The 22198-nt window shown below is 48.0% G+C and overlaps 2 protein-coding genes across 3 annotated transcripts in view; one reads left to right on the top strand and one right to left on the bottom strand.

Moving 5' to 3' along the window:
- PKD2L1 (polycystin 2 like 1, transient receptor potential cation channel) overlaps nt 1-22198 on the top strand; it is a 155858-nt gene that overhangs the window by 68701 nt on the left and 64959 nt on the right. Inside the window, exon 6 of the mRNA XM_032313038.1 lies at nt 5804-5956. The gene's annotated coding sequence lies outside the window, so the exon portion shown is untranslated. The remainder of the gene's footprint in view (nt 1-5803; nt 5957-22198) is intronic.
- On the bottom strand, nt 6504-22097 carry SCD (stearoyl-CoA desaturase). Of its 2 annotated transcripts, none has more exons than XM_032313041.1 (6): nt 21637-22095; nt 20864-21140; nt 16963-17093; nt 15304-15509; nt 13607-13839; nt 6504-10581 (listed from the first exon to the last, which is right to left on the bottom strand). In XM_032313041.1, the coding sequence occupies exons 1-6, from the start codon at nt 21661-21663 to the stop codon at nt 10382-10384; spliced, it is 1074 nt and encodes a 357-aa protein (XP_032168932.1). In that variant the 5' UTR covers nt 21664-22095; the 3' UTR covers nt 6504-10381. The 2 variants fall into 2 exon arrangements, with proteins under 2 accessions (XP_032168932.1, XP_032168933.1); XM_032313042.1 differs by lacking the exon at nt 6504-10581 and adding an exon at nt 10614-11456 and having other exon boundaries at nt 13606-13839; nt 21637-22097.

Genomic DNA, 22198 nt, shown 5'->3' with positions numbered 1-22198 from the left:
CCTCTTCCCCCCCCCCCCCCCCGCTTGCCTCTCTGCCTACTTGTGATCTCATCCTGTCAAATAAATAAATTAAAAAAAAAGAGAAGATGCCCTTAAGGATCTCAAAACCTGGCAGGAGGGTGGAGTATGGTTTAGAAAAGCATAGAGGAAATGTCACAGATGTTTCTACCATTTGAGAAGCAAGCTTCACTCAGGTGTGGTTGAAATGGGTCAGGAGGTAGAGTGATTTGGGTTCTTCTGGAACAGAAGACTCATCTGCAGTTTGACTTTGCAAAAATTGAGCTCCCTGCCCTTACATCCTGGCTTGTCTGAGTATAACCGACTACCACAGGGTGTATACTAGAATATGTGGGACTCACACTCTTGGGCTTTGGCTTGTCATCTACTCTTCACCCAACAGAGTCATGAATGACCACAATTCTGGAGCTGAATCACAGCACCATCAATCGCTCTCTCATAGCCTGACTTCTCTCCAAGTGAATTCAAAGACGTTATCAGTAAAGTTGGGGTAATCATTAGTACCTACTTCCACTGGGCTGTGTGGTAAATGTTGTTGTATCGTTGTGTACCTAGGTTGGGTGGATGCAGACTTTGGATTTCCTGCATCAAAAGGCTGTTATATTTGCATGACATGCTCAACCCCTTTAACTAATGTAGAATATGGTATATGGTATGTGGATTCTTCTAAGACTTTGGTTTGGCAAGAATATCATCCTAGACTTTTTTTTTTTTAAATTTTAAAAGATTTTATTTATTTATTTGACAGAGAGAGATCCTAAGTAGACAGAGAGGCAGGCAGAGAGAGAGAGAGGTGGAAGCAGGCTCCCTGCTGACCAGGGAGCCCAATGTGGGGCTCAATCCCAGGACCCCGGCATCATGACACAAGCCGAAGGCAGAGGCTTTTACCCACTGAGCCACCCAGGCGCCCCTCACTCTAGACTCTTTTTAGCTTTGCAGCATGTGCCTTTTCTCATGTGACTGGTGTCTCTTGTCTCCTTGCAGTTTGAGAACAGAGACCACATCACTATATAATTACGAAAATACTGAGTGCTTCTTTTGATTATACATGAGTTTCAATCTCAGCTATTTACAATTAATGGTTAAAACCATTAAAACTGAGAATTTTTTCTCCTACTTTTTTTATTGAGATATAAACCAGAGACCATAAAAATTGCCCTTTAAGTGTATGATTCAGTGTTTTTTAGCATATTCACAGAGTTGTGCAACCACCATCACAATCTAACTTTAGATCATTTCATCATTCCCTCCCCCCTCAACAAAATCCGTGCCTCATTTCAACCCCTAGCCCCTGCCAACCACCAGTCTGTTTTTGTCTCTGGATTTGCCTGTGCTGCATTTCACATAAATGGAACCATATAGAACATGGTCTTTTGTGTCTGGCTTCTTTCCCTTAGAATAATGTTTTCAAAGTTTACCCATGTTGTAAAGGCATCTGTAAGTCGTGTGTGTGTGTGTGTGTGTGGCTGAATACCATCCCATAATATGGCTATACCATATTGTGCTCATGCATTACTTGGTGAAACTTGGGGTTGTTTCTAGCTATTGTATGGTAAATAATGCTGCCATGAACTTTCATGTACAAGTTTATGCGTGGGCATGTGTTCAGTTCTCTTGGGTATGTACCTAAGTATAAAACTGCTGGATCATATGGTAACTATGTTTTATTTAACCTTTTGAGGAACTGCCAAACTGTTTTCCAAAGTGGCCACATAATTTTAGATTCCTGCCAGCAATACATGAGGGTTCCAGTTTCTCTACATCCTCATCGACACTTGTTATTAACTGTCTTTTCATTAGAGCCATCCTAGTGAGTTGTGATTTCTCACTGTGGTTCTGACTAGCATTTCCTTGAGAGCTATACTGAACATCTTTTCATGTGCTTATTGGTCATTTGTGTATCTTATTTGGAGAGATGGTGGTTCAAACATTTTGCTTACCTTTTTTTTAAAAGATTGTATTTATTTATTTGACAGAGAAAGAGAGATCACAAGTAGGCAGAGAGTCAGGCAGAGAGAAAGGAGGAAGCAGGCTCCTTGCTGAGCAGAGAGCCTAATGCGGGGCTCCATTTCAGGACCCTGAGATCATGACCCAAGCCAAAGGCAGCGGCTTAATCCACTGAGCCACCCAGGCGCCCCCATTTTGCTTATTTTAAAACTGGGTTGTCTTTTTTATTATTAAGATGTTCCTTTTTTCTTTCTTTCTTTTTTTTTTTTAAGTAAGTTCTACACCATATTTGAGGCTTGAACTCACAACCTGGAAATCAAGAGTCACATGTTCTTCTGATTGGGCCAGCCAGGTGCCCCTGTGAAATCTCCTTTTGTATTCTGGGTGCCAGTTTTTTTTTTTTTTTTTTTTTTTTTTTTTTAATCAGATATAGGTTTACAAATATTTCTTCTCATTCTGTGGGTTGTCTTTTTACTTCCTTTTCTTTTCTTTTTTTTTTTTTTAAGATTTTATTTATTTATTTGGGAGAGAGAGCACAAGCGAGGGAGAAGCAGGCTCCCCACTGAGCAGGGAGCCCACGGTGGAGCTCCAACCCATTACCCTAGGATCATGATCTGGGTCGAAGGCAGACGCCTAACTGAGTTAGCCATCCAGGTGCCCTGTCTTTTTACTTTCTTGAGAGTATCTTTTGAAACACAAATTTTTACATTTTGATAAAGTCCAATTTATCAATTGGATAAGTTGCTTAGGCTTTTGATATATCATATCTAAGAAACCATTACCTAAACCAAGGTTATAGAGATTTATACCTTTGTTTTCTCTTAAGAGTCTTATAGTTTTAGCTGACCCATTCTGAGTTAATATTTATATATGATGTGAGGTAGTAAGCCAACCACATTCTTTTGCATGTGGATATCCCAAGTGTCCCAACACCATTTGTTGAAAAACACTATTTTCATCATTGAATTGTCTAAGCATTTTTGTCAAAAGTCAGTTGACTATAAGTGTATGGGTTTACTTCTATATTCTCAATTCTGCTCTATTGATTATATAACTGTCCTTATACTGGTACTCTACTGTCTTGGTTACTGGGCCTTTGAAGTAATTTTGAAGTGAGGAAATGAGTCCTCCAATGTGTGCTTCTTTTTCAGGTTTGTTTTTCAGGTTTGACTATTCTGGGTCATTTCAATTTCCGTATGAATTTTAGGATCAGCTTGCCAATTTCCATTAAAAAAGGCAATTGGAATTTTGATAAGAATTGCATTGAATCTGTAGATAAATTTGGGGTATATTACTAATTTCCATCTTCCAGTTCATGAACATGAGATTTCTTTCCATTTATTTATGTCTTCTTTAATTTCTTTCTTTCTTTTTAAAGATTTTATTTATTTATTATTACTTTTAAAGATTTTATTTATTTGAGAGAGAGAGAGAGAGAGAGCTAGACAGAGCATAAGCGGGCAGAGGGAGAAGCAGGCTCCCCATTGAACAATCCCTGCCCCAACCATGGATGACTAGATCCCAGGAGCCCAGGATCATGACCTGAGCTGAAGGCAGTGGCTAACCGAGCCCCCTAAGCACCCGTAAGAGGTTTTTTTTTTTTTTTTTAATAAAATCTTTTTTTTAAAGATTTTATTTATTTATTTATTTGACAGAGAGAGAGAGATCACAAGTAGGCAGATAGGCAGGCAGAGAGAGAGAGGGGGGAAGCAGGCTCTCCCTGCTGAGCAGAGAGCCCAATGTGGGGCTCCATCCCAGGACCCTGGGATCACGACCTGAGCCAAAGGCAGAGGCTTTAAACCACTGAGCCACCCAGGTGCCCCCCTGAGTTTATTTTTAAGTAATCTCTAAACCCAGCATGGGGCTTGAACTCACAACCTCGAGATTAAGAGTTACATGCTTTACTAACTAAACCAGCCAGGGACCCCTTCTTTAATTTCTTTCAGTGACATTTTGTTAACTATGTACCATTTTTTTTTTTTTTAAGATTTTATTTATTTATTTGACACAGAGAGAGCTCACAAGTAGGCAGAGAGGCAGGCAGAGAGAGAGGGAGAAACAGGTTCCCCATTGAGCAGAGAGCCCGATGCGGGGCTTGATCCCAGGACCCAGAGACCAGGACCTGAGCTGAAGGCTGAGACAAACTCTGAGTGATCCAGACGCCCCAACTATGTACCATTCTTATGGGCTTCTACTGCTAGGTTTATTTCTACTTATCCTATTCTTTTTGATGCTGTTATAAGTGGAAGTCTTTTCTTAATTTCATTTGTATATTATTTATTGCCAGTTTATAGAAATACAATTGATTTGTTTTTGTGTTTTGATCTTGTATTCCTGCACCTTGGTGAATTTATTAGCTCTAATAGTTTTTTCCGCGTGGATTCTTTTGGATTTTCTTATATATAAAATCATGTCATTTACATACAGAGATGGATTTACTTCTTACTTTCCAATCTGGATGCCTTTTCTTTCTTTTTCTGCCCCGGCAGATACTTCTAGGGACTATCTTGGTTCTTCCTTTAGGGAAGAGGGAGAAAATTGGTGCCAATTGGGCATCAGAAATCTCATTTCTATGCTCTTCTTTATTATTATTTTGAATTATTTTATCCTTGTCCCATGGTTAAACCTTGGTTATTAAGTAGAGCCTTAACTTATTTCTACCTCCACACACAAAACACATCAAGAAGAGTTCATTATCTTGCCCCCCTGGGAGCTCTTTTTGTCCAACTCAGCCTTACAGGGAGTTCATTATGTATTCCTTTTCTCTCTTAATCTTGAATTCAACTGAACATTCTGGTCAAGCTCTAGGAGCTCTCCCTTTTCCCCTTCTTGGAACTTTTGAAGACAGGAATCGGGAAATTGCCACAGGGTTAAACAGCAAATGTACAGAATACAGACTGCCTGGAGGAAGCAGAGAAGCCAGTAACATCAGGACAACCAGGCAGCAAAGAGGAGGAAAGGAAAATAAAGTAGCAGAGCTTAGTGAGAACAAATTTTATCAACTGGATGCCAGTTAATGAGAAACAAAGCTGATACTTGGAAGGAAGGGTGCAGTTTCCGAGCGTGGGAAACAATAGTTCAGCCTGAACATTTTATTTATTTATTTGTTTGTTTGTTAAAGATTTTATTTATTTATTTGAGAGAGCTTTATTGAGAGAGATCACAAGCAGGCAGAGAGGCAGAGAGAGAGGAGGAAGCAGGCTCCCTGCCGAGCACGGATGTGGGGCTCGATCCCAGGACTCCGAGTTCATGACCTGAGCCAAAGGCAGCAGCTTAACCCGATGAGCTATTGGGGCACCTGGGTGGCTCAGTGGGTTAAAGCCGCTGCCTTCGGCTCAGGTCATGATCCATGATCTCAGGGTCCTGGGATCAAGCCGAGAGCATCGGGCTCTCTGCTCAGCGGGGAGCCTGCTTCCCTTCCTCTCTCTCTCTGCCTGCCCCTCTGCCTACTTGTGATCTGTCAAATAAATAAAATATTTTAAAAATACATATTTTATTTATTTATTTGACAGAAATCGCAAGCAGGAGGAAAAGTAGGTAGAGAGAGGGTGGGTGGGGAAGCAGGCTCCCTGCTGAGCAGAGAGCAGGATGTGGGGCTTGATCCCAGGAGTCTGGGATCATGACCTGAGCCGAAGGCAGAGGCTTTAACCCACTGAGCCACCCAGGCGCCCCCAGCCTGAACATTTTAAACAAAATAGAAAGGAGTGGAAAGGCAGATACTGGTGAAGAGAATGCCACTACCCACTCAGGTTATTAAGGCCTGACGAGGCCTCCATGAATAAAGACTTGATTTTGCATGCTCGGAATTACTCTGAAACAATCTTGCTTCTCATCCAAGGTGAGGGCAACCTGTATCAGCGAGCAAGGAGAGCTGGTTCTGGGGAACTCAGAAGCCTAGGCATTGTCAAGGTGGCTCCTACCGGAAGACGGAGCTTCTTCAAACTGTAAAAAGTCTACATTCTCTTTTCTACGTTCTAATGAGGATTCTCAGGTAAGTGGTAAAGGCTAAGGCTTTTCCACCTTAAGATCATGCAGGGCTCTTTATCTTGGGAGCTTACAAACCTTCCCTTGGATTGTTTTTCTTTTCTTCCTGCTGTGGTTCATCAGCATTTTCAGGAAGCCACTGAATTCCCAGGAGGGACCACATTTCTTCATGTTTCTTTGGATGATTGACCTAGACTGCCCAGCCTGGGCCTCTCCTGCTGTGCTCTTCCTCTCTGTCTCTTGTCTTGGGCCCATGTGACCATGTGACACAAGACACCTGGCATTTCCCCGGGGCTGAAGCGCCAACTGGTGTAAATGTGTTTGACTTCATGGCAGCAGACTCCTGGTTTCCTGCTGCCAAGGCTGCATTTAACCTAAAGTTACCCTTAGGCAGGGCAGGGCGGGTTACCAGGGTATGAGTCAGCCGGTGTAGCATCTGACTTCTTTTTTACTCTTAAAGGTACCTGGAACAGGGACAGTCAGCGTGGTAGACCATACAGATAAGTTCCAGGAAACTTTGAATCGCAGCCAAAAATCACCCAGACACAATGCAATCAGATTCACTTCACTTTTATTATGAACAAACACAATTTCAGATCAGTACAACTAAGCTTCAGAGTTGATATTAATAGAAATTATTCCAAAATTATCCTTAGGTCACAAATAACTACTATCCCACATAAAAGGGGAAAAAAATCCCACCCAATCAAGGAAAAGGTATCCTGTGTATCGTTTCCATGGCAATAAGTTTATGCATTCTCAAATTTTGTCTGGCTAGTTATCCACCACTTATCCAATGGATTTATCCAATCTCTCAGAGAGAATCATATCGATTAATGATAGCATCCGGGACACACGGTTCATGGTGGACACAAGTTCACGGTGGATACTGCTACTATAAAAATACTCAGGACTTAAAAGAATTCCTCTGCTGAAGGATCCCAAAATGCTTTATAAAAAGCATTAGTCACGCCTCAAAACTGCCCTGTGAGGTAGGTCAGTATTATTATCCCATTTTAACAGAAGGAAAACTGAGGCACATTATAGTTAAGTGACTTGCCCAGGGTCACACAGCAAGTCAGTGGCACAGTGGTAGGAGAGGCGCTGGCCTTAACCACCCGCGTCATGTGGACACCTTGCTTTCTTTGACCTTTCACGCTGACCCATTTGAGCTATACTCACAGAGAATACACTCAGGATACTAGCAAACCAAGGAGAAAAAGTTTCCATTTTAAATGCTACAACCATCTTTTAATCTAAAAAATATCGTAAATCAAATACATTCAGATTACTTCCACCCTCCATCAAATTTGGGCACTTAATAAAAACAGCCCTAAGAAAAGTTTCCAAAATGAAGCCCAGAAGGGAATCCTGTGAACAGCTACACTGATCATTCTCCAGCCAGGCCCCCTCTTCTACCAGCCACTTCTGCAGGGTCTCAGGTGCAAAGGAACTCCACGGAGGGAGGGAGGAGGGAGTGAGAGCAGGCTCATATGCAACACTGATTAGAAAAGATGTAAGGCACCCAAATAAGTTGTCGGCACACCCACAAAGCAAGGACTGTTAGAAATTCAGACTTGAGTTTCTGGATCATTAATGTGTCAACTGAACTCAGCTTTAAAATCTTGAAGACAAGTTTTCCTTACTTAGCAGACACCCCTCTACCTCCAAATCCTATATGGAGGGGCCCTCGGCCTGAGGACCCTGTCCAGCCTTGTGTAGGGTCATGGTACGGACCAGATCCCTGGGACAGGATTAGAACAGAAAGATAGACTTGGTTTTGGTCCAGAATTATAAAGCAGGCATCTGATAACCTGTCGAACTGAAACTACCCAACAGGCATTTCCAAGGGCTAAGTCCACAAGCCAGCAGATCTGAACTACAGTGATGTTCCATTAGACTCTTTTCTACTGAAGGAACAGCTCTAAAGGTGTGGATGCCTTTAGTCCACTTGTAGCCTCTGGCTATTCAATACATACAGGAAGAAAGGCCCTCTTCCCTTCCACTACTGGGGCTCAACAGTACAGAGAGCATTTGGTATTATACATTTCCAATCTTTCAGAGAGTAAAGCCAGGCTTTTGCATTGATGACTGAGATACAGGGACAGGGGAAGTCAAAGGTTCTCAAAACACTGATGCTTTTCTTCAGACCTCTTCTACACTATCCTGGCTGTGGCCCTAGGCTGTGTGGTGGGGAATGCTGGTTAGCTTGCCAAACAGAAATGCTGTTCAGCAAAGTTCATGGCATTTCAGATCCCAAGTCTCGGGCTTTGCAATACACCCTGACTCCAGGGAACAGGGCCTCCTTTTGCATGAGGCACTTTGGAACTTTCCTTTGCTTCTTGTGCTTCCCAGTGAAGACTAGGCTCCCTCCTACTTCTACAAGCATTGCACTGTCCGCTGGGAGCACAGACTCGGGCTGGGCAGGCGTACCGAGCGAGACAGAGGCGGCTCAGAACAAACCCCTTTCTTGCTCCATGGCTGCCTCACTGGCACAATCCAAGCCTCTGGCCTGGTTGTGCCTCATGAGAGTGCCTGAGCCAGGGATGTTTCTAGTAAGGTTTGCCAGCCTCTTCTTGAGTCATCAGTGTGGCAGGGGAGCTCAAGGGTGTAGGTGGAGGGCCTCTGGAGGCCAAGTGAAAGTGGTAGCTAACTTTATAAAGAGAAACAGTGGTTCAGTGACCCTGAGCGTTCTGTCTGCAGGAGAGGGAGCTGCCTGGTGAGCAAGAACCATCACTACCTCCGAGTACACACAGAGAAGGCTTCCTGTCCAGAGAGAGAAGAAAACATCAGGGAGGAGATAGAACCGGGGAGGGGAGGGATGCACAGATAGGGTAGAGCCAGGAATCAAAACCCACAGTAATTAAGAGATTCCTACCTCGCCCCCCAGGCAGTCCTACACTTTACGCTAAAAGTTAACTGAGAAGGACTGGGAGAAATGGTTCAGCACTGCAGGGAAAAGCCTTCTAGTTTGTACTCATTCCAAGGAGAAACTAGAATGAATGAATGAATGAACGTAACATTTAGTTTGTTTGTATAACCAGCTTCTAAATCAGGACACCCGATGACTTACTCAGCAGTAACCTTCTGAATCCCCTGGCAATGTGTTCTCAGAGCCCTTCCTTTGTAAAGTCATCTCTTAGGAAGTGCCAACAGACCTAGCCCCGAACCTCTCCATCTCCTGTCCAGCAGTGAGAGGAGAGTAGACAACCCACCTCATTTCTCCTCTCCTTCAAGCACCCCTCTTTCAGAGGGAAATACCCTAAGTGAATTACTTGAACGTTCCAAGCAGAGTGTGTATGTATATATATTTTGATGCTGAACCCAACTCCACCGCTTAGAAGCCTTCCTTTTTTGGAAGACTGCTACGCTCACCACTATGCCACAAACACGTTCCTTTTTTGGATGTCTGGAAATGCTTCAGACACCTTATTACCATGATGGGAGATGACCAATGGCCTGAGGATGGCAGAGCAGAAAGAAGAAAGAATTTTGATGATTCTGTGATCTGCTAGATTCTCCCAATTCTGCAAACAACCAACCTCAAGATTTCTCATCATATGGAATAAGAAATCTTCCTGTTATTCAAGGAAAAAAAAAAAATCCTTCCCCAGGAGAGACCACTTTTACTACAAACTAAATGCTGCTTCTTTATCTCCAACCTAAACTACACTGGGACATTGAGATTTGCTTTTGTGTTCTAGCTGGGCTCTATGGCCATTCCCTATTCAGAGTGAGGAGAGAAAGGAGGCATGCCATCTGGTGGGGCTCCAGGTCCTCACTAGGCAAGCAACCGTGTGTGTCCAATCCCAGCAGGAGCTCCTTGCCTTGTTTCCCACCTCACCCCATCTTTACCTCTCAATCATACCATGCACGCGAACTCTCTCCCCTGCCGGTTTACCTGCTTTAGAAGCTTTGTGCCAAATAAAGTTATTTTCCATTCCAGCTCGCAAAAGCCTGAGCTGAAGATAATTAACATGGGCCTTCCCAGAAGGTATGTTCTCATACCTCTAGCATGAGCCACCCACCCTAAAGCTCAGGACAGCTCAAGGGAAGAGTTATGTGGGGCAAAGACCACTGATTCTGGACTACAGAGAGGTTGTCTAGGCTGTGGAAGCTGGACACCCACCCACGAATGACCAGCTGCTTGCCTGGGAGGCAATGAGCAAGGACAGAAAGGAAGGTGGTTACGAACCAAACAGAGAAAAGGACAATGGGACTAGAAGAGAGAGAGGATAAGAGAGAACTAAGAATCTCGGCTTAGCATCATGAAGGCAGAGTTGTTGGCTTTCAATTTTAAAAGAATACTGTATTGGAACGGGTTAACATCATCATCTTTAGCATCCTGGTAGCATTATTCAGTAGTTAATAAACAGAACATTAAACCTGTGCCTGGCTGGCTTTTGGAAAAGGAACCCGAGGGACCCCAAACTCAGCCACTCTTGTAGCTTCCGTCTCCAGTTCTTTTAATCCTGGCCAAGACAGCAGCCTTGGATACTCTCTTCCGGTCATAAGCAAGACCGAGGGCAGCCATGCAATCAATAAAGAAGGTGGTGAGGTTGATGTGCCAGCGGTACTCGCTGGCAGAGTAGTCGTAGGGGAAGGTGTGGTGGTAGTTGTGGAAGCCCTCCCCTGGAACAAAAGCAAGGACAAGCGTTATGGAGCCGCACAGCACAACGTGGTGGTCTTCTTGGGTCGTCTCGGTCTCCGCAGGCGGGGTGTCCAGCAGCCAACCTCAAACCTAGCAGAAACTTGCTGTTGCTGAACAGACGAGCAAGTCCAGTCTCTTCGGCTCTGAACCAGACTGATCGCCTCAGAGGCATCTTAAGAAATAACTGGGGAGATCTGGCCACCAAGTCTTTCTAGGAGCCTGTGTCAGAGCAGGACCAGGGATTCCTCTCAGAGTTTAGAAGCTGACTAGAGAGAAAGGGCTCAGTGCCGGGAAGGGATCTTAGGTGGGCAAGTTCCCTAAGTACTGGTCTGAGACCCCCAGAGGCTCTTGGGGTACAGAAGCACGTGTCAGGGTGGGGAGAGCAGAGGGTCCCGAATGAAGGACTTTGGCCGCGCTTCTTCCAACCACCTCTACGTGGGAACAAGGGGGGACAGTACAGACAGAACTAGGCAGTTAACAGCCCAACAGGAGGAAAGGGGCCCAGTGCAGGGCCCCGTGTTTCCTCAGCTTCTACCACTTTGGAATGAACTGCTCCGGCTTCTGGTTCTTTGAGCTTCGACCCTGGGGTGTGTTGGGTGGGCGGGGAGAGTCTAATAAAACAGAATTTCTCTGAGGGAGTAAGAATGAGAATGCTTAGATATTCCCTCTAACCTCTGAGGGTCTGAGAGGAACAGCTCACTTTGCTGGGTTGAGGGAAAACAAAGACATTCTGGTGTCGGAGAATTTCAGGAAGAGGTAAAGCTTTGGAATCTCCACAAACTCAATCAAGAAGGTGGTGAGGTTGCTGGCAGAGTAGTCGTAGGGGAAGGAGTGGTGGTAGTTGTGGAAGCCCTCCACAGGGCTTGCTTTCTTTTCCACAGAAAGCAAGTTCTCCAACCCTTGGCAGAACTCTTCTTTTGCATGGTATTCAACAATTAACAATACGGACCCTCCTAAAGCTGGGGGAAAGCTGGGTCAAGAACAGCTAATAAAAGAGCACAGTGAGCTCTTTGAAGATAAAAGAACCCCGGGAGAGTAGTAATGATATTAATAACAAGCAAGTGAAGGAAGTCCTACAGAGTAAATGACACCATCCAGGGCAAGTCAAGGTCTGTCCTCTCCGTGTGACACCTGATTATTCAGTGTGAACTGAGTAGGAGGCTGGGATAACCACCAGGCCAAAGGTACTGACAGGATTACTAATTTCCATAAGTGGCTTTGCGTGAAAGCTCGATACAGACCTCTACTTATCAGATTTAAAACGGAATCAGATCCACACCCAGCAGAGAGACAGAAAAGAGGAAGGTCCACAGATAGAAGAAAGGACAAGACTTTGCAACTGGGGCAGCAAGATACCTCGGGAGAAAGGCTCCAGGGAGGAGGTCAGCTTTGACTTCGAGCAAATGAGCATGTGACTGCGTGGCAGGTAACTCAAGAGGAACAGATTAGACTGGCAGATAGAGACCAGCCACGGCAGAACAAAGGTGGAGGTGATAAGGGAGAGACAGGGAGCAGAAATGAAGGGCAACGGAGACGACCTAAGACACTGGCCGCCATTCTGAACAGATGCTCATAGAGAGGCTGGAGTTGGGGAAGCTCAGTGTAGACCCTGGGGTGACGTGGGACAAATCTCATTCTAGAAACTTCTATTTCTAGGAAAATCTCAGACTTACATAGCCTTAGTGATTGACTTCAAACATGGGCCAAAGGAAGAACAGGCACAAGGGTAGAAAGTGAGAAGTATGAGAAGGCAGAAGACAGGAAAGAATGCCTCAGTCCACACAGGAGAGAGAGCCGGGGTTGAGAATCTAAAGGAAGATTTTCTAAAGAGAGAAAGCAAAGGCGAGACTGTGGTGTGCAGAAACGTGTGCACCAGTGAGGCTGCCTAGATATACTGTATGACCAATGATGGCACCTGATCGCTGGTGAGGAAGAGGCCACAGGGGTCTGCTTAAGGAAAATAAATTCCAGGCCTTGGTCAAGGTCTATATTTAGTTGCCAGCAGTGACAAGAAAGAACAGAGACAGATGGCAGAAGCCCATTGTCTTAGGCTCTGGCTAGTGGGACTGGAACAACAGAAAGAAATTCATGAATAGTCAGCATTAGCTCCGCCAGCAGGCACTTGTGAGCAAACCAACCTCTTTAGTGGTGGTTCCTGAAGCCACGTTGTGGGTAAGGGCTGCTCCCGGCACAGAAGAGAAGCCGGAGAAAAAGACAGGACAAGAGATAAGACTGATAGGCGGTCATTAACAGCCATAAACAAGTGCTTTGATGTCCTTCATATTGGCACCAGCAAGCCCTACGACACAGCACACAATTCAAATACGACCTCCTCGAATATAGCAAGAGAAAACAGAAGTTGATTAAATGTAATGACAAGGAGTTATTCTACATTTTATAGAGCCTGTTTCTTTTTTTTAAGAGTTAAGATTTACTTAATTTTTTTGAGAGACAGAGTGTAGTGGGGAAGGGCAGAGGCAGAGGGAGAGAGAATCCCAAGCAGACTCCTCCGTAAGCTCAGAGCCCAACACGGGGCTTGATCTCACAACCCCAAGATCACAACCCGAGGCGAAACCAAGAGTGGAGTCGGATGCCTGACTGACTGCAGCACCCAGGGGCTCCTATACTATGTATGAATATAAGACACAAGGCTCGCGGCCTATCCAGATGATCCTGTTGTTCCATTTATGCATTCCCTGCCCCAAGCAAGACTTGGGAGTCCGGCCCCAAAGGTGACTGGGAAAATAACACCCAAAGGGGCTGATCAAACATAGCGTTTGTGAAGGTTCTAGAACCTGAAATCAAAGGCACTGTTACTTTTTACCCTTTCCTTTTTACATGAGATCTGCAGCCCAACTCCAAAGAGTCTTCTCATATACTGTCCTTTAGTGGAAAACTAGCCAGAAAGAAGTCTTAGAACAGGTTCATCTGGTTTTTCTGGCTCTTCGTCTAATACCCAAACCAGTGGACCACTAGCAAGGGTCTTGCTGTGGACAGTGGACTTACCTACAGCTCCCAGGGACACCAGGATGTTCTCTCGGGGGCTAATGTTCTTGTCGTAAGGGCGGTATCCGTACAGGTGGGCAGCGCTGTTCACCAGCCACGTGGCGTTGAGCACGATGGCGTAACGCAACAGAGTGGCGACGAACAAGCTGTTTCGAAAGGTCTCGCCCCAGCAATAGCAGGGCACCAAGGTGGGCAGGATAAAGCACATCAGCAGAATGCCGGATTTGTAGTACCTACAGTGAGAGACCACACGCTGGGTGAGAGGGCAGAGGACGGCTCCTGGTCCCGCCTGATTTTCCTCTGTAGCTGCTGGGACCGTCTCCTCCCCTCTACTTGAGTACCATGTAGCCAGAGGCACAGCAAGAGGGGATGGGGTGGGGCAATCTTTTGAGAACATCCCAGTTTCTAGAAAATGAGGTAATGAGGGGTTATATGACTTTTCTAGCATCACACCAGTAGGAACCGGTGGAACAAGGATTGGAAGGCTTGTCTCCAGCCTCTGAACCCACTGTTCTTTCTGACTGTAGCAGCACACCACCTTGGTGAAACAGGTGAGGTCCAGGTTACCAGCTCATAAACTTGAGTTCTCCTTCCCAGGCTGTTTTCCCATTCTGCCTTTAGGCTCCTTTCTCTTTTCTGTCCATGTTTTTTGCAGAGTCTAGGGTTTGTGTCTTGCCTCCAGGTCCCGCTAGCCACCTCAAAATTGTTCCTCTTCCTCCTCAGGGAGCCACTGTCCTTCAGTCACCCAAGTCCTCCGGAGGCCCCATGCCATTCTTCACTGTCTCAAATGTGGACCACGCCATTGACATTCCCAGGGAACGGATTTCCTGCTTCTCTTCAGCACTCAAGTCTTACACTCTTGTGTCATTAGTATTCCCTGCATCAGACTTTTGTTCCTGCCACTGCTTCTGCAGCACAGATCCCCATTAGCTCTGAACTCCTGGCCCTGCTTCTCACCTCTCTGACTTGGTGTTTTTCTTTTTTTCAACCCTCCTGAGAGTAACCTTTCTAAAGCATACCTCCAGTTACACCACATTCCCGCTCAAAAAACCTGTAATGGGTTCTCACTGCCTATCGAATTAAATCCTAAATCTGCTTTTAAGGCTCTACAAGAATAGCATCAGCTTCTTTCTGGTCTTTCTTCGACCACACCCTACACTTCAAGCAGAAGGCCTTTGTTGCTGGAACATGCTTTCATGTTCTTTCTTTCTGTACTCTCCCTCCTGGCACACACCTGTGAAAATCTCTACCCATCAGTGGATTCCAAAGCTCTCTTCTTTATAAACCTTTCCCCAATGACCCCCACCCACTACACTATCTCCCTTTCCTTTGCGCCTCTCATTGGTAAAGAAAATATCTCACCACGAATCCTAGTTATGCAGACCCTCGGTTTTCTCTCTGCTTCCCAACAGGCTACAAGCTCCTTGAAGGTAAGAACTGTGACACATTCGTCTTTGTATCGTGACCATCCTAGGTCACTAAGTATTTGCTGAATCTAAGTGGTTTACTTAAGAGAACTCTGAGAGGAAGTACAACAGTCCACGGCCGTGAGCCTGTGGACTATTAACTATTAGGGTTTAAATTTAATTTGGAACATGCAAACCCAGTGTATTTCTCAGGTTAAGTTTATAAGCTCTCAGAGAAAAAAGGGGGTTCCCCAAACACCAGATGCCCAGCTCTGTTACTGTTTCACTTACCTTCTCTGGAACATCACCAGCTTCTCAGCCTTGAGGTCAGACAAGTCTAGCAAACCACCCTTCTCCTTGACAGCTGGGTGTTTGCGCACAAGCAGCCAACCCACGTGAGAGAAGAAAAAACCACGCCGGGAATTGTGAGGATCGGCATGCGTTTCTGAAAACTTGTGGTGGGCACGGTGATCTCGGGCCCATTCATACACGTCGTTCTGGAGGGACAGAGAAGAGGAATGTAGGCCTGCCCAGAGATTCCCTCTGCGGAGAATTCCAAGGGAGAGGCAACTCTAAGAGCCCTTGGCTCTCAAGCCCACCCTCACAGAATACCCAGGAGTCGGGGTACCCGAGGAGTCCTGCAGCGGGCCTCCTCTGCTCCCCCAACTTGCCACTGAAGCTTAAGTGGAAAAGCAATTTGAAGTCCCAGGACAGGTACCTGAGTAGGACTAGCCTCTTGAGGGTTACGGAGTGGGCAGAATGGAGGAGATGGTACAGAGCTTGGTTTCATTAGAAAAGCATATGGCAATTCTTTAAGTAAGAAAAAAGCATCGGAGAAGGTCCTCATGGGGTGCCAAACCCCTGGGCATGGAGAGCCTGGGGCAGGCAGCCTGCCTCCCAGGTCCTGGTCGGTGGGTGAAGCTTCCGGGAGCTCCAGTCTCATGCCACACACTTCATGGCTAGGAAATCACAGTCCGGACCGCTTTTCCAAATGACCTCTGTGCTTCTCCGGGATTCTTTCAATGCCTTAAAGGATGTGCTAAATCTCCTCCTTTGCCCCACAAAGACAACATCAGGGCCCTCAAGGCATGAAGTGCTGTGACCCAGAGGATTAACTGACTGTTGCGAGGACCTGGGACACTGCCATGAAGAAAGGGATCAGTGCAGTTTATTTCCTTTTTCCTCTCGCTCCCAGCTAAGCCTCATACCCCTGGCCATCTTTTGTCCCTGGCTCCCCATTACCAACCAGGAGTTCCCTTCTCCCACTCCCCTGCATTCTGTCTCTGCTCCTCACCTTCTGCCTCAACAAACCTCAATTCTGGACTCAGCCAGGCTGGCAGCCTGATACAGGACCGTGATGTCGGTCCGCCTAACTTCTCAGTGACCCCATTTCCTCGTCTGTAAAATGCGGGTCAGTACCTCCCTTCTAAGACTGTTGTGAGGATTTAATGAGCTAATTTATGCCAAGGGCTTAGAATAGTCAGGCACATGGGGCTACGGAAGTATTTGCTCTTACACCTGAGGACACAGAGTTCAAGAGTCTATGAAACATCAACCTCCACCCTGTTGTGGAGGAATCGTAAGCTTTTCACCTCGAATCGTGAATTTATTGTTCAGCGCCTGCCCAGGATACCAGGGTCAGTTCCTGGCTTAGGCACAGTAAGCCCTTATGATAAAGGACTACAGTGGCCCAGACTACGTGATAACAGAGGGACCTGAGGATCAAACTACCACCCCGTGACACTGAGACTATTACCTGTGTATCTCCTACTTCCCTCTTCCAGTGTGGACTTAAGAGACTGGGGCTGCGCTTGAGGTGACCATAAAGGGAGAGGACAGCCAAGTGCTGTCTGCGTGTGGCTCCTCTCTAGGTGCTGAGCGTCTCCATTCTGCCCCCGGACCATCAGAAGAGCAGAGAGAAAAGAGCTGAGCAAAAAGGCAGCTTCTCACCTGGAAGGCCATCGTGTTGGCAATAATCAGGAAGACCCTCAGGGGCAGCCGAGCTTTGTAAGTCCGGTGACTCCACAGGCGATGAGCTCCTGCCGTTATGCCCAGAGCACTGAACAAATAGTAGAGGTATCCTACCAGGGAAAGTCAATGTGGGCAGTCACTCGTCTGGGAAGGCATTCACACGGTGGCTCCCGTCCAAGTCTGTGTGTTCTTTAGGCTTTGAGTGAGGATTTGTTTCATCTTGAACTCCAGGGATGCCCTGGTCTCCTCTGTCCCTTACTTTTACCCCTTGAAAAATACCATCACTGCCCATCCTCTGGAATTAGCTGAGTCCCAGGCGCTTGAGAAAGGCCAGGCAGAGATGCAGGCTCTTACCACCACCCAGCTGGCTACTTGTCATTCTCCGTGGTGAGGGACACTGTCCCTGGTCCTATCTGCTTTGACCTTCAGCTAACCTTTTCCAAAGTTCTAAGTACCATAGATGACTCCTGCAAAGTTCACCACCCATAAGCACAGGTGGTATTAAGCTACTTGAAAGCTAGGATGGTCTGAGCGCTGGCCAATTCAGGGGACCCTGAGCTCTCAGGGACACTCACAAGGCTCTGAATGATGGCTATGTACCAACTAGCGTGAGGGATTTCAATATCCTAGCAGGCAGTGCAGTCCTATCAGGGGAAAAATCTGCCCTGTCTTAAGCTTTGCTAAGGACTTGATCTTCTCTGAGTCACTGAATACCTTGAATGGGGTTTAACATCCTCACGTTGCGGTGGAAGGAAGGAATACACGCTGAGAAGTGTTGTGTTTATCTAGGGTCAAATGGCTGGTGAGAAATGGAGGTATGGTTGGAGACCAGGTTTTTTGTCAACAAGCACTCTTTGTTCCTGCTGTCCTGTCCACCTCCCCAAGATACCCACATGGTTCCCCTGTCTCTCCTTTGCCATGTGCCTTGGTCAGCCCATACTCCCTCTGGCAAGGCTAATTCTAGATGGCGGCAGGAAATCCTCCAAGTGTTCACTGAAACACCCCAGCACCGTCCGGCCACACCTTTCCTGGAGGCCTGCAGGATCTAATCTCTGGATGATATAGAGATACAGTCTCTAACTGGGAACTGGGTTCCTGGGTATACCCGTCCCCCTCTGTTGGCTCTAGCTGGCAGGGGCTGAGGCCTTGATAGAGCAGTGACTGTTGACAATGTTTCATTCCTGGGGAAGCAGCTAGAAACAATGGATCTTTAGTGGCCACAGAACTCAGTCGCAGTCAGAGACACTGAACAGTGTCACAAATTGTCCCGTGTTCTTCTCCAGCCATAGATACCAGTTTCCTAAACAACTCCTGCCCCCCTCCTCCCCTAATCCTATCTCCCTCTCCATGCTCTCCTATCCCTCCTCCAGGACCTGGAGGACAACCATGGAGCCCGAGTCTGTCCCAGCGCAAGTTCTACCCACTGTCCCAAATACCCACTGTCCCAAACTCTGGGCTGACATAAGGGCCTCCGGCAACTTGCTGGCCTCAGCCATGTGCTGACTTCAGGCACCTGGAAAAGTGAGAGTTGAGCCACAGCCCACCAAACATCGAGGAGGAAGAAAAATGGCTTCGGGCCTGAAAGCAGAAGCACTCAGAAGCTCTGAGGTCCTCCGAGGTCCTCCACTGAGGACCCTAGCAAGTCGACTTAGAAAGTGCCTAAGATCATAGTAGCATTACCAGGTCCTTGGGAAAAGAGCCCATACACTCCAGTGCCTTTTCCTACCAATCTTGAAAGCCTGTCTAACAGAAGACCGTAAGCCAGTGGGAGAGTCGTGTCTCTACTAACGTCCAGACTGCGGGCCTGAGTCAGGTCTCCTCATTTTGGTTCCAAGAAAGAGACCTGAGAAGTTTTACCCCTAGGCCCTCAGTGTTCCCAGAGATCTCTCTTTAGTCCTCCCCCTAAGGGCTCTTCAGAGAGGCGCTCAAAATTGCTCAGAGTCATGAGAAATACTGGAATCACAACCCGTCGCTAATTTAACACTGTCCTTAGGGATAAAACAAGAAAAGGTGAAGCCAAGCTCCTCAACTCTGAAGGTGGGGCCTCTGACCCTCCCCTGCTCCTCCTAATCTGATTTCCCTTCCACCAGCTGGTCATCTGCCTAAGTCATCCAGTATAGGGCCCAGGAACAGGAAAAGAAAGTCCCCATCCAGTCCGTTTCTCTGTCCTAAGGCACGGTACACATCAGGGGCAAGACACCAAAAAGCTAGTGGGTGCAGCCTGGGCTTGGGGATCATCCTCTGCCTGCCCCTCCCCCCCGCCCCAGCAGCCAAGGGTGAGGAGCAATGAGCGGCTGTCTGGCCACACTCTGGGCTTCCAGGTGACAAAAACTACTTGTGAAGACTCCTCTACTGGGGAGAAAGGGTGGAGAGGGGAAGCCACAGTCTTCCCGGGAGACCCTCACTCCTGCTCTTGAGCTCTCCCGCTACAGCTGAAGTTCTTCCCCTGCCTTCTCTGAGGGGCAGAGAACATGCATCCCCTGCTCTTTCCAGATAGAAGAGCCCCTCCTGGCCTGCAGATGAACTGATTCTCTGAGCCTGGCCGGCCCCAGCAATGACCCACATTGATCATCTAAGGAGAACTACCTTCCTAATCCTAAAAAAGCACCGTTGTCCCAGTTGTACCTGTTAAATTAGAAATCCCAAAGAAAGCGGATCTACCCAGCTGTACTTCTGTCTCTGGCACTCAAGAGGATTTCCCAAGACAACTACCTTTAGGAAAAAGAGGTCCCGGGGGAAGTAGCTACACCTGGGCGGTTCCACACACCGTCCTCCAAGAGTGCAGCTGTTGGCAAGCACCCCATACCCAGGACTGTGCTGGAACCCCTCAAGCGGTCTTCTGGAGGGCAATCCTGAAATCACCATTCTCAGAGAGGGCCAAGGCAGAGCCCCTGGGACACTGGGGCTCTCTGCTCCCACCTCCCCCTTCCCAAGTCTGGCTCTGGGTAGCAGAGGGGAAAATGCCTGCAAAGCACATGTGTGTGTCCAGGGGGCAGGGCCCTGCATCAGCTCATAGCCAGGCATCCCGGAAAGAGCTGAGCTAAGGGCAGGTTAGAGACAAACTGGGAACTGTCTCCCTCACTGCCGCAGCCTCGAGGCTGGGGCTGCTCAGGGCTCTCTTCTCTGGCCTGGCTGCCCGAGGCAAGGGGCTGGAGGGGGGCGGTGGTAGGGGGCACTTAATGACATTAGGAGACAAGGACTAGAGCAGGCTAGATGGGAACTGGAAATGTTTCCTCGACCTCATTTCATTCCCAGAACACGTTCATTCGGTGGCATGTATAGCTCCCCAGAGACTTACATGGAGTCAGAACAGCACATCTGTGTAACCGGGCTTATTCAGGAGCCTTCTTCGGCTGTCTGTTTAACAAAGCAGCCTGGCTGGGCCAAGGGCCAGGGCCAAAGAATTTTGTGGGTAACCTCTTCTCTTCCTCCCCCTTCTGCTAACTCTTGTCCTGAGCAGTTTCTCTTGCTGTGCTCTGAGTGTGCTCCGCACATCCCCCGTAGAGCTGCTGCTCTAGTCCCATGTTCCCATGCCTCCCAGGTCGTGGCCTTGGCAGGGCTGGGCCAGGCAGCCAAGCAAATGACCTGAAAACAGGGAAAGCTGACTCTCTGGCACAGGTCTACTCACTTCAAGGCCTGAAGCACGTGGTCTCAGGGCTCCCTGCCCAGCACCCACACTTAAGGACCCCCAGAATTGTCACTCCTGCATCCCGATCCCCCCAGACCCCATTCGTGGCCCACCACTGTCAGTTCACCAAGAGACAGGGCGGGGAAAACCTGGGCCTGGAAGGGCTGTCGCCTCTGTATGCAAGATCCTACTTTCTTAAAGGAGTAGGGAGAAGCGGGGGTACTGGGTCTGAAGCACAAGAGAATCTCTTACCCCAGATCAAGGTGTAGATCTTGCAGCTGGGAACCAGCGTGATCCCGTACAGGGCTCCCACGTGCAGCAGAAACATAAGGATGATGTTTCTCCAAACATACTCAACCTTGGGCTTTGGGCCCTCTGGATCTTTGTAGCTTGGATCATAGATATCGTCTTTCATTTCAGGGCGGATGTCTCCTTCCAAGTACAGCTTCTCCAACTTGCCGCCTCCATTCTGCAGGATCCTGGAGGGAGGTGCTGTGATGGTGGTGGTGGTAGTGTAGGAGCTAGAGATCTGGAAGGGGAGAGGAACCAGAGTCAGGAAAGTCGAGGACACGTGCAGTAGCCCCCGCCACTTCACTCCCTCAGCAAGCTGGGGGAAGGGTGGAGTACAGACACAGACCCTGCCCCCAAAGCCCGCGTTAACCACCGAGAGCCCGGTTTACCCCCTGATGGGAGAGAGGGAAGTCCCCAGGAACTGTGCCGATAGGCTGGGGAGGGTGATGGAACCTCAAGGTGATGGTACAGGGGCAAGGAGGAGTAATAAAACACTCACATCCCTAAAAAAACACAAAGGAAAACCCGCATGCACACAGACACGAAAGTACAAGCGGGTTTTTCTTTAAAGCTTAAGAAACAAAAGTTGGGGAACAAAGTCCTCAAATTATATTCCCCCTTCCCGACAAACTGAAAGCAGTACAACTCCCAAAAGATGGCTAAGAGTCCGCGGGGATCACACAGACGCTCGTCCACCCAGCGCCCGCGGTCTGGGGCAATCGCCCGGAGCTCACCTCCTCTTGCAGCAAGTGGGCCGGCATCTGGGCTCTCTGATGCTGGGAGCACTTGCCCGCGGCTGAGACGGCAGAGCGCGGCTCCGGACAGCCCGCACACCGGGCGGAATTCGGTTACCGAGCCGGCCTGTGCGCGGTGACCCGCGGCGCTGCTCGCGGAACGCGGGATCCGTGTCGGGCTCCGAGCCGCTGTGCGTGGATCTTCCCGGGCCGGGGATTTAAAGGCTAGAGCTGGCAGTGGGTGACCGACACCCGTATTTCCTAAGACCCCTTTTATTCGCTGCCAACAAGGGGCAAAGTGCGCAGAGTTGGCTCGCCGTGGGAGAGCCGCCTGGGCGGGAGAGGGGAGGAGACAGAGCTGAGGCGCGCTGCGGGCTGGAGACGCGCAAACAGGATGCCGCAGACACACCGCGGCTCCGCAGCCGCAGCCCCAGCCCCAGCCCCTGCCCCTGGGGAAATGCTAATGGGCTTCTGTAGAATCCGGCGCGTCATTGGCCGAAGGGAATTTGGTGCCACCTCGTCCAGCCGTTGCCATTGGCTCGGCGCAATCTGCTGTTCCCTC

This window comes from Mustela erminea, chromosome 14, assembly GCF_009829155.1.
Source record: "Mustela erminea isolate mMusErm1 chromosome 14, mMusErm1.Pri, whole genome shotgun sequence".
NCBI classification, from domain to species: Eukaryota; Metazoa; Chordata; class Mammalia; order Carnivora; family Mustelidae; genus Mustela; species Mustela erminea.
Note: the sequence above shows the minus strand (reverse complement) of the source record. Positions and strands in the feature narration are given on the sequence as shown.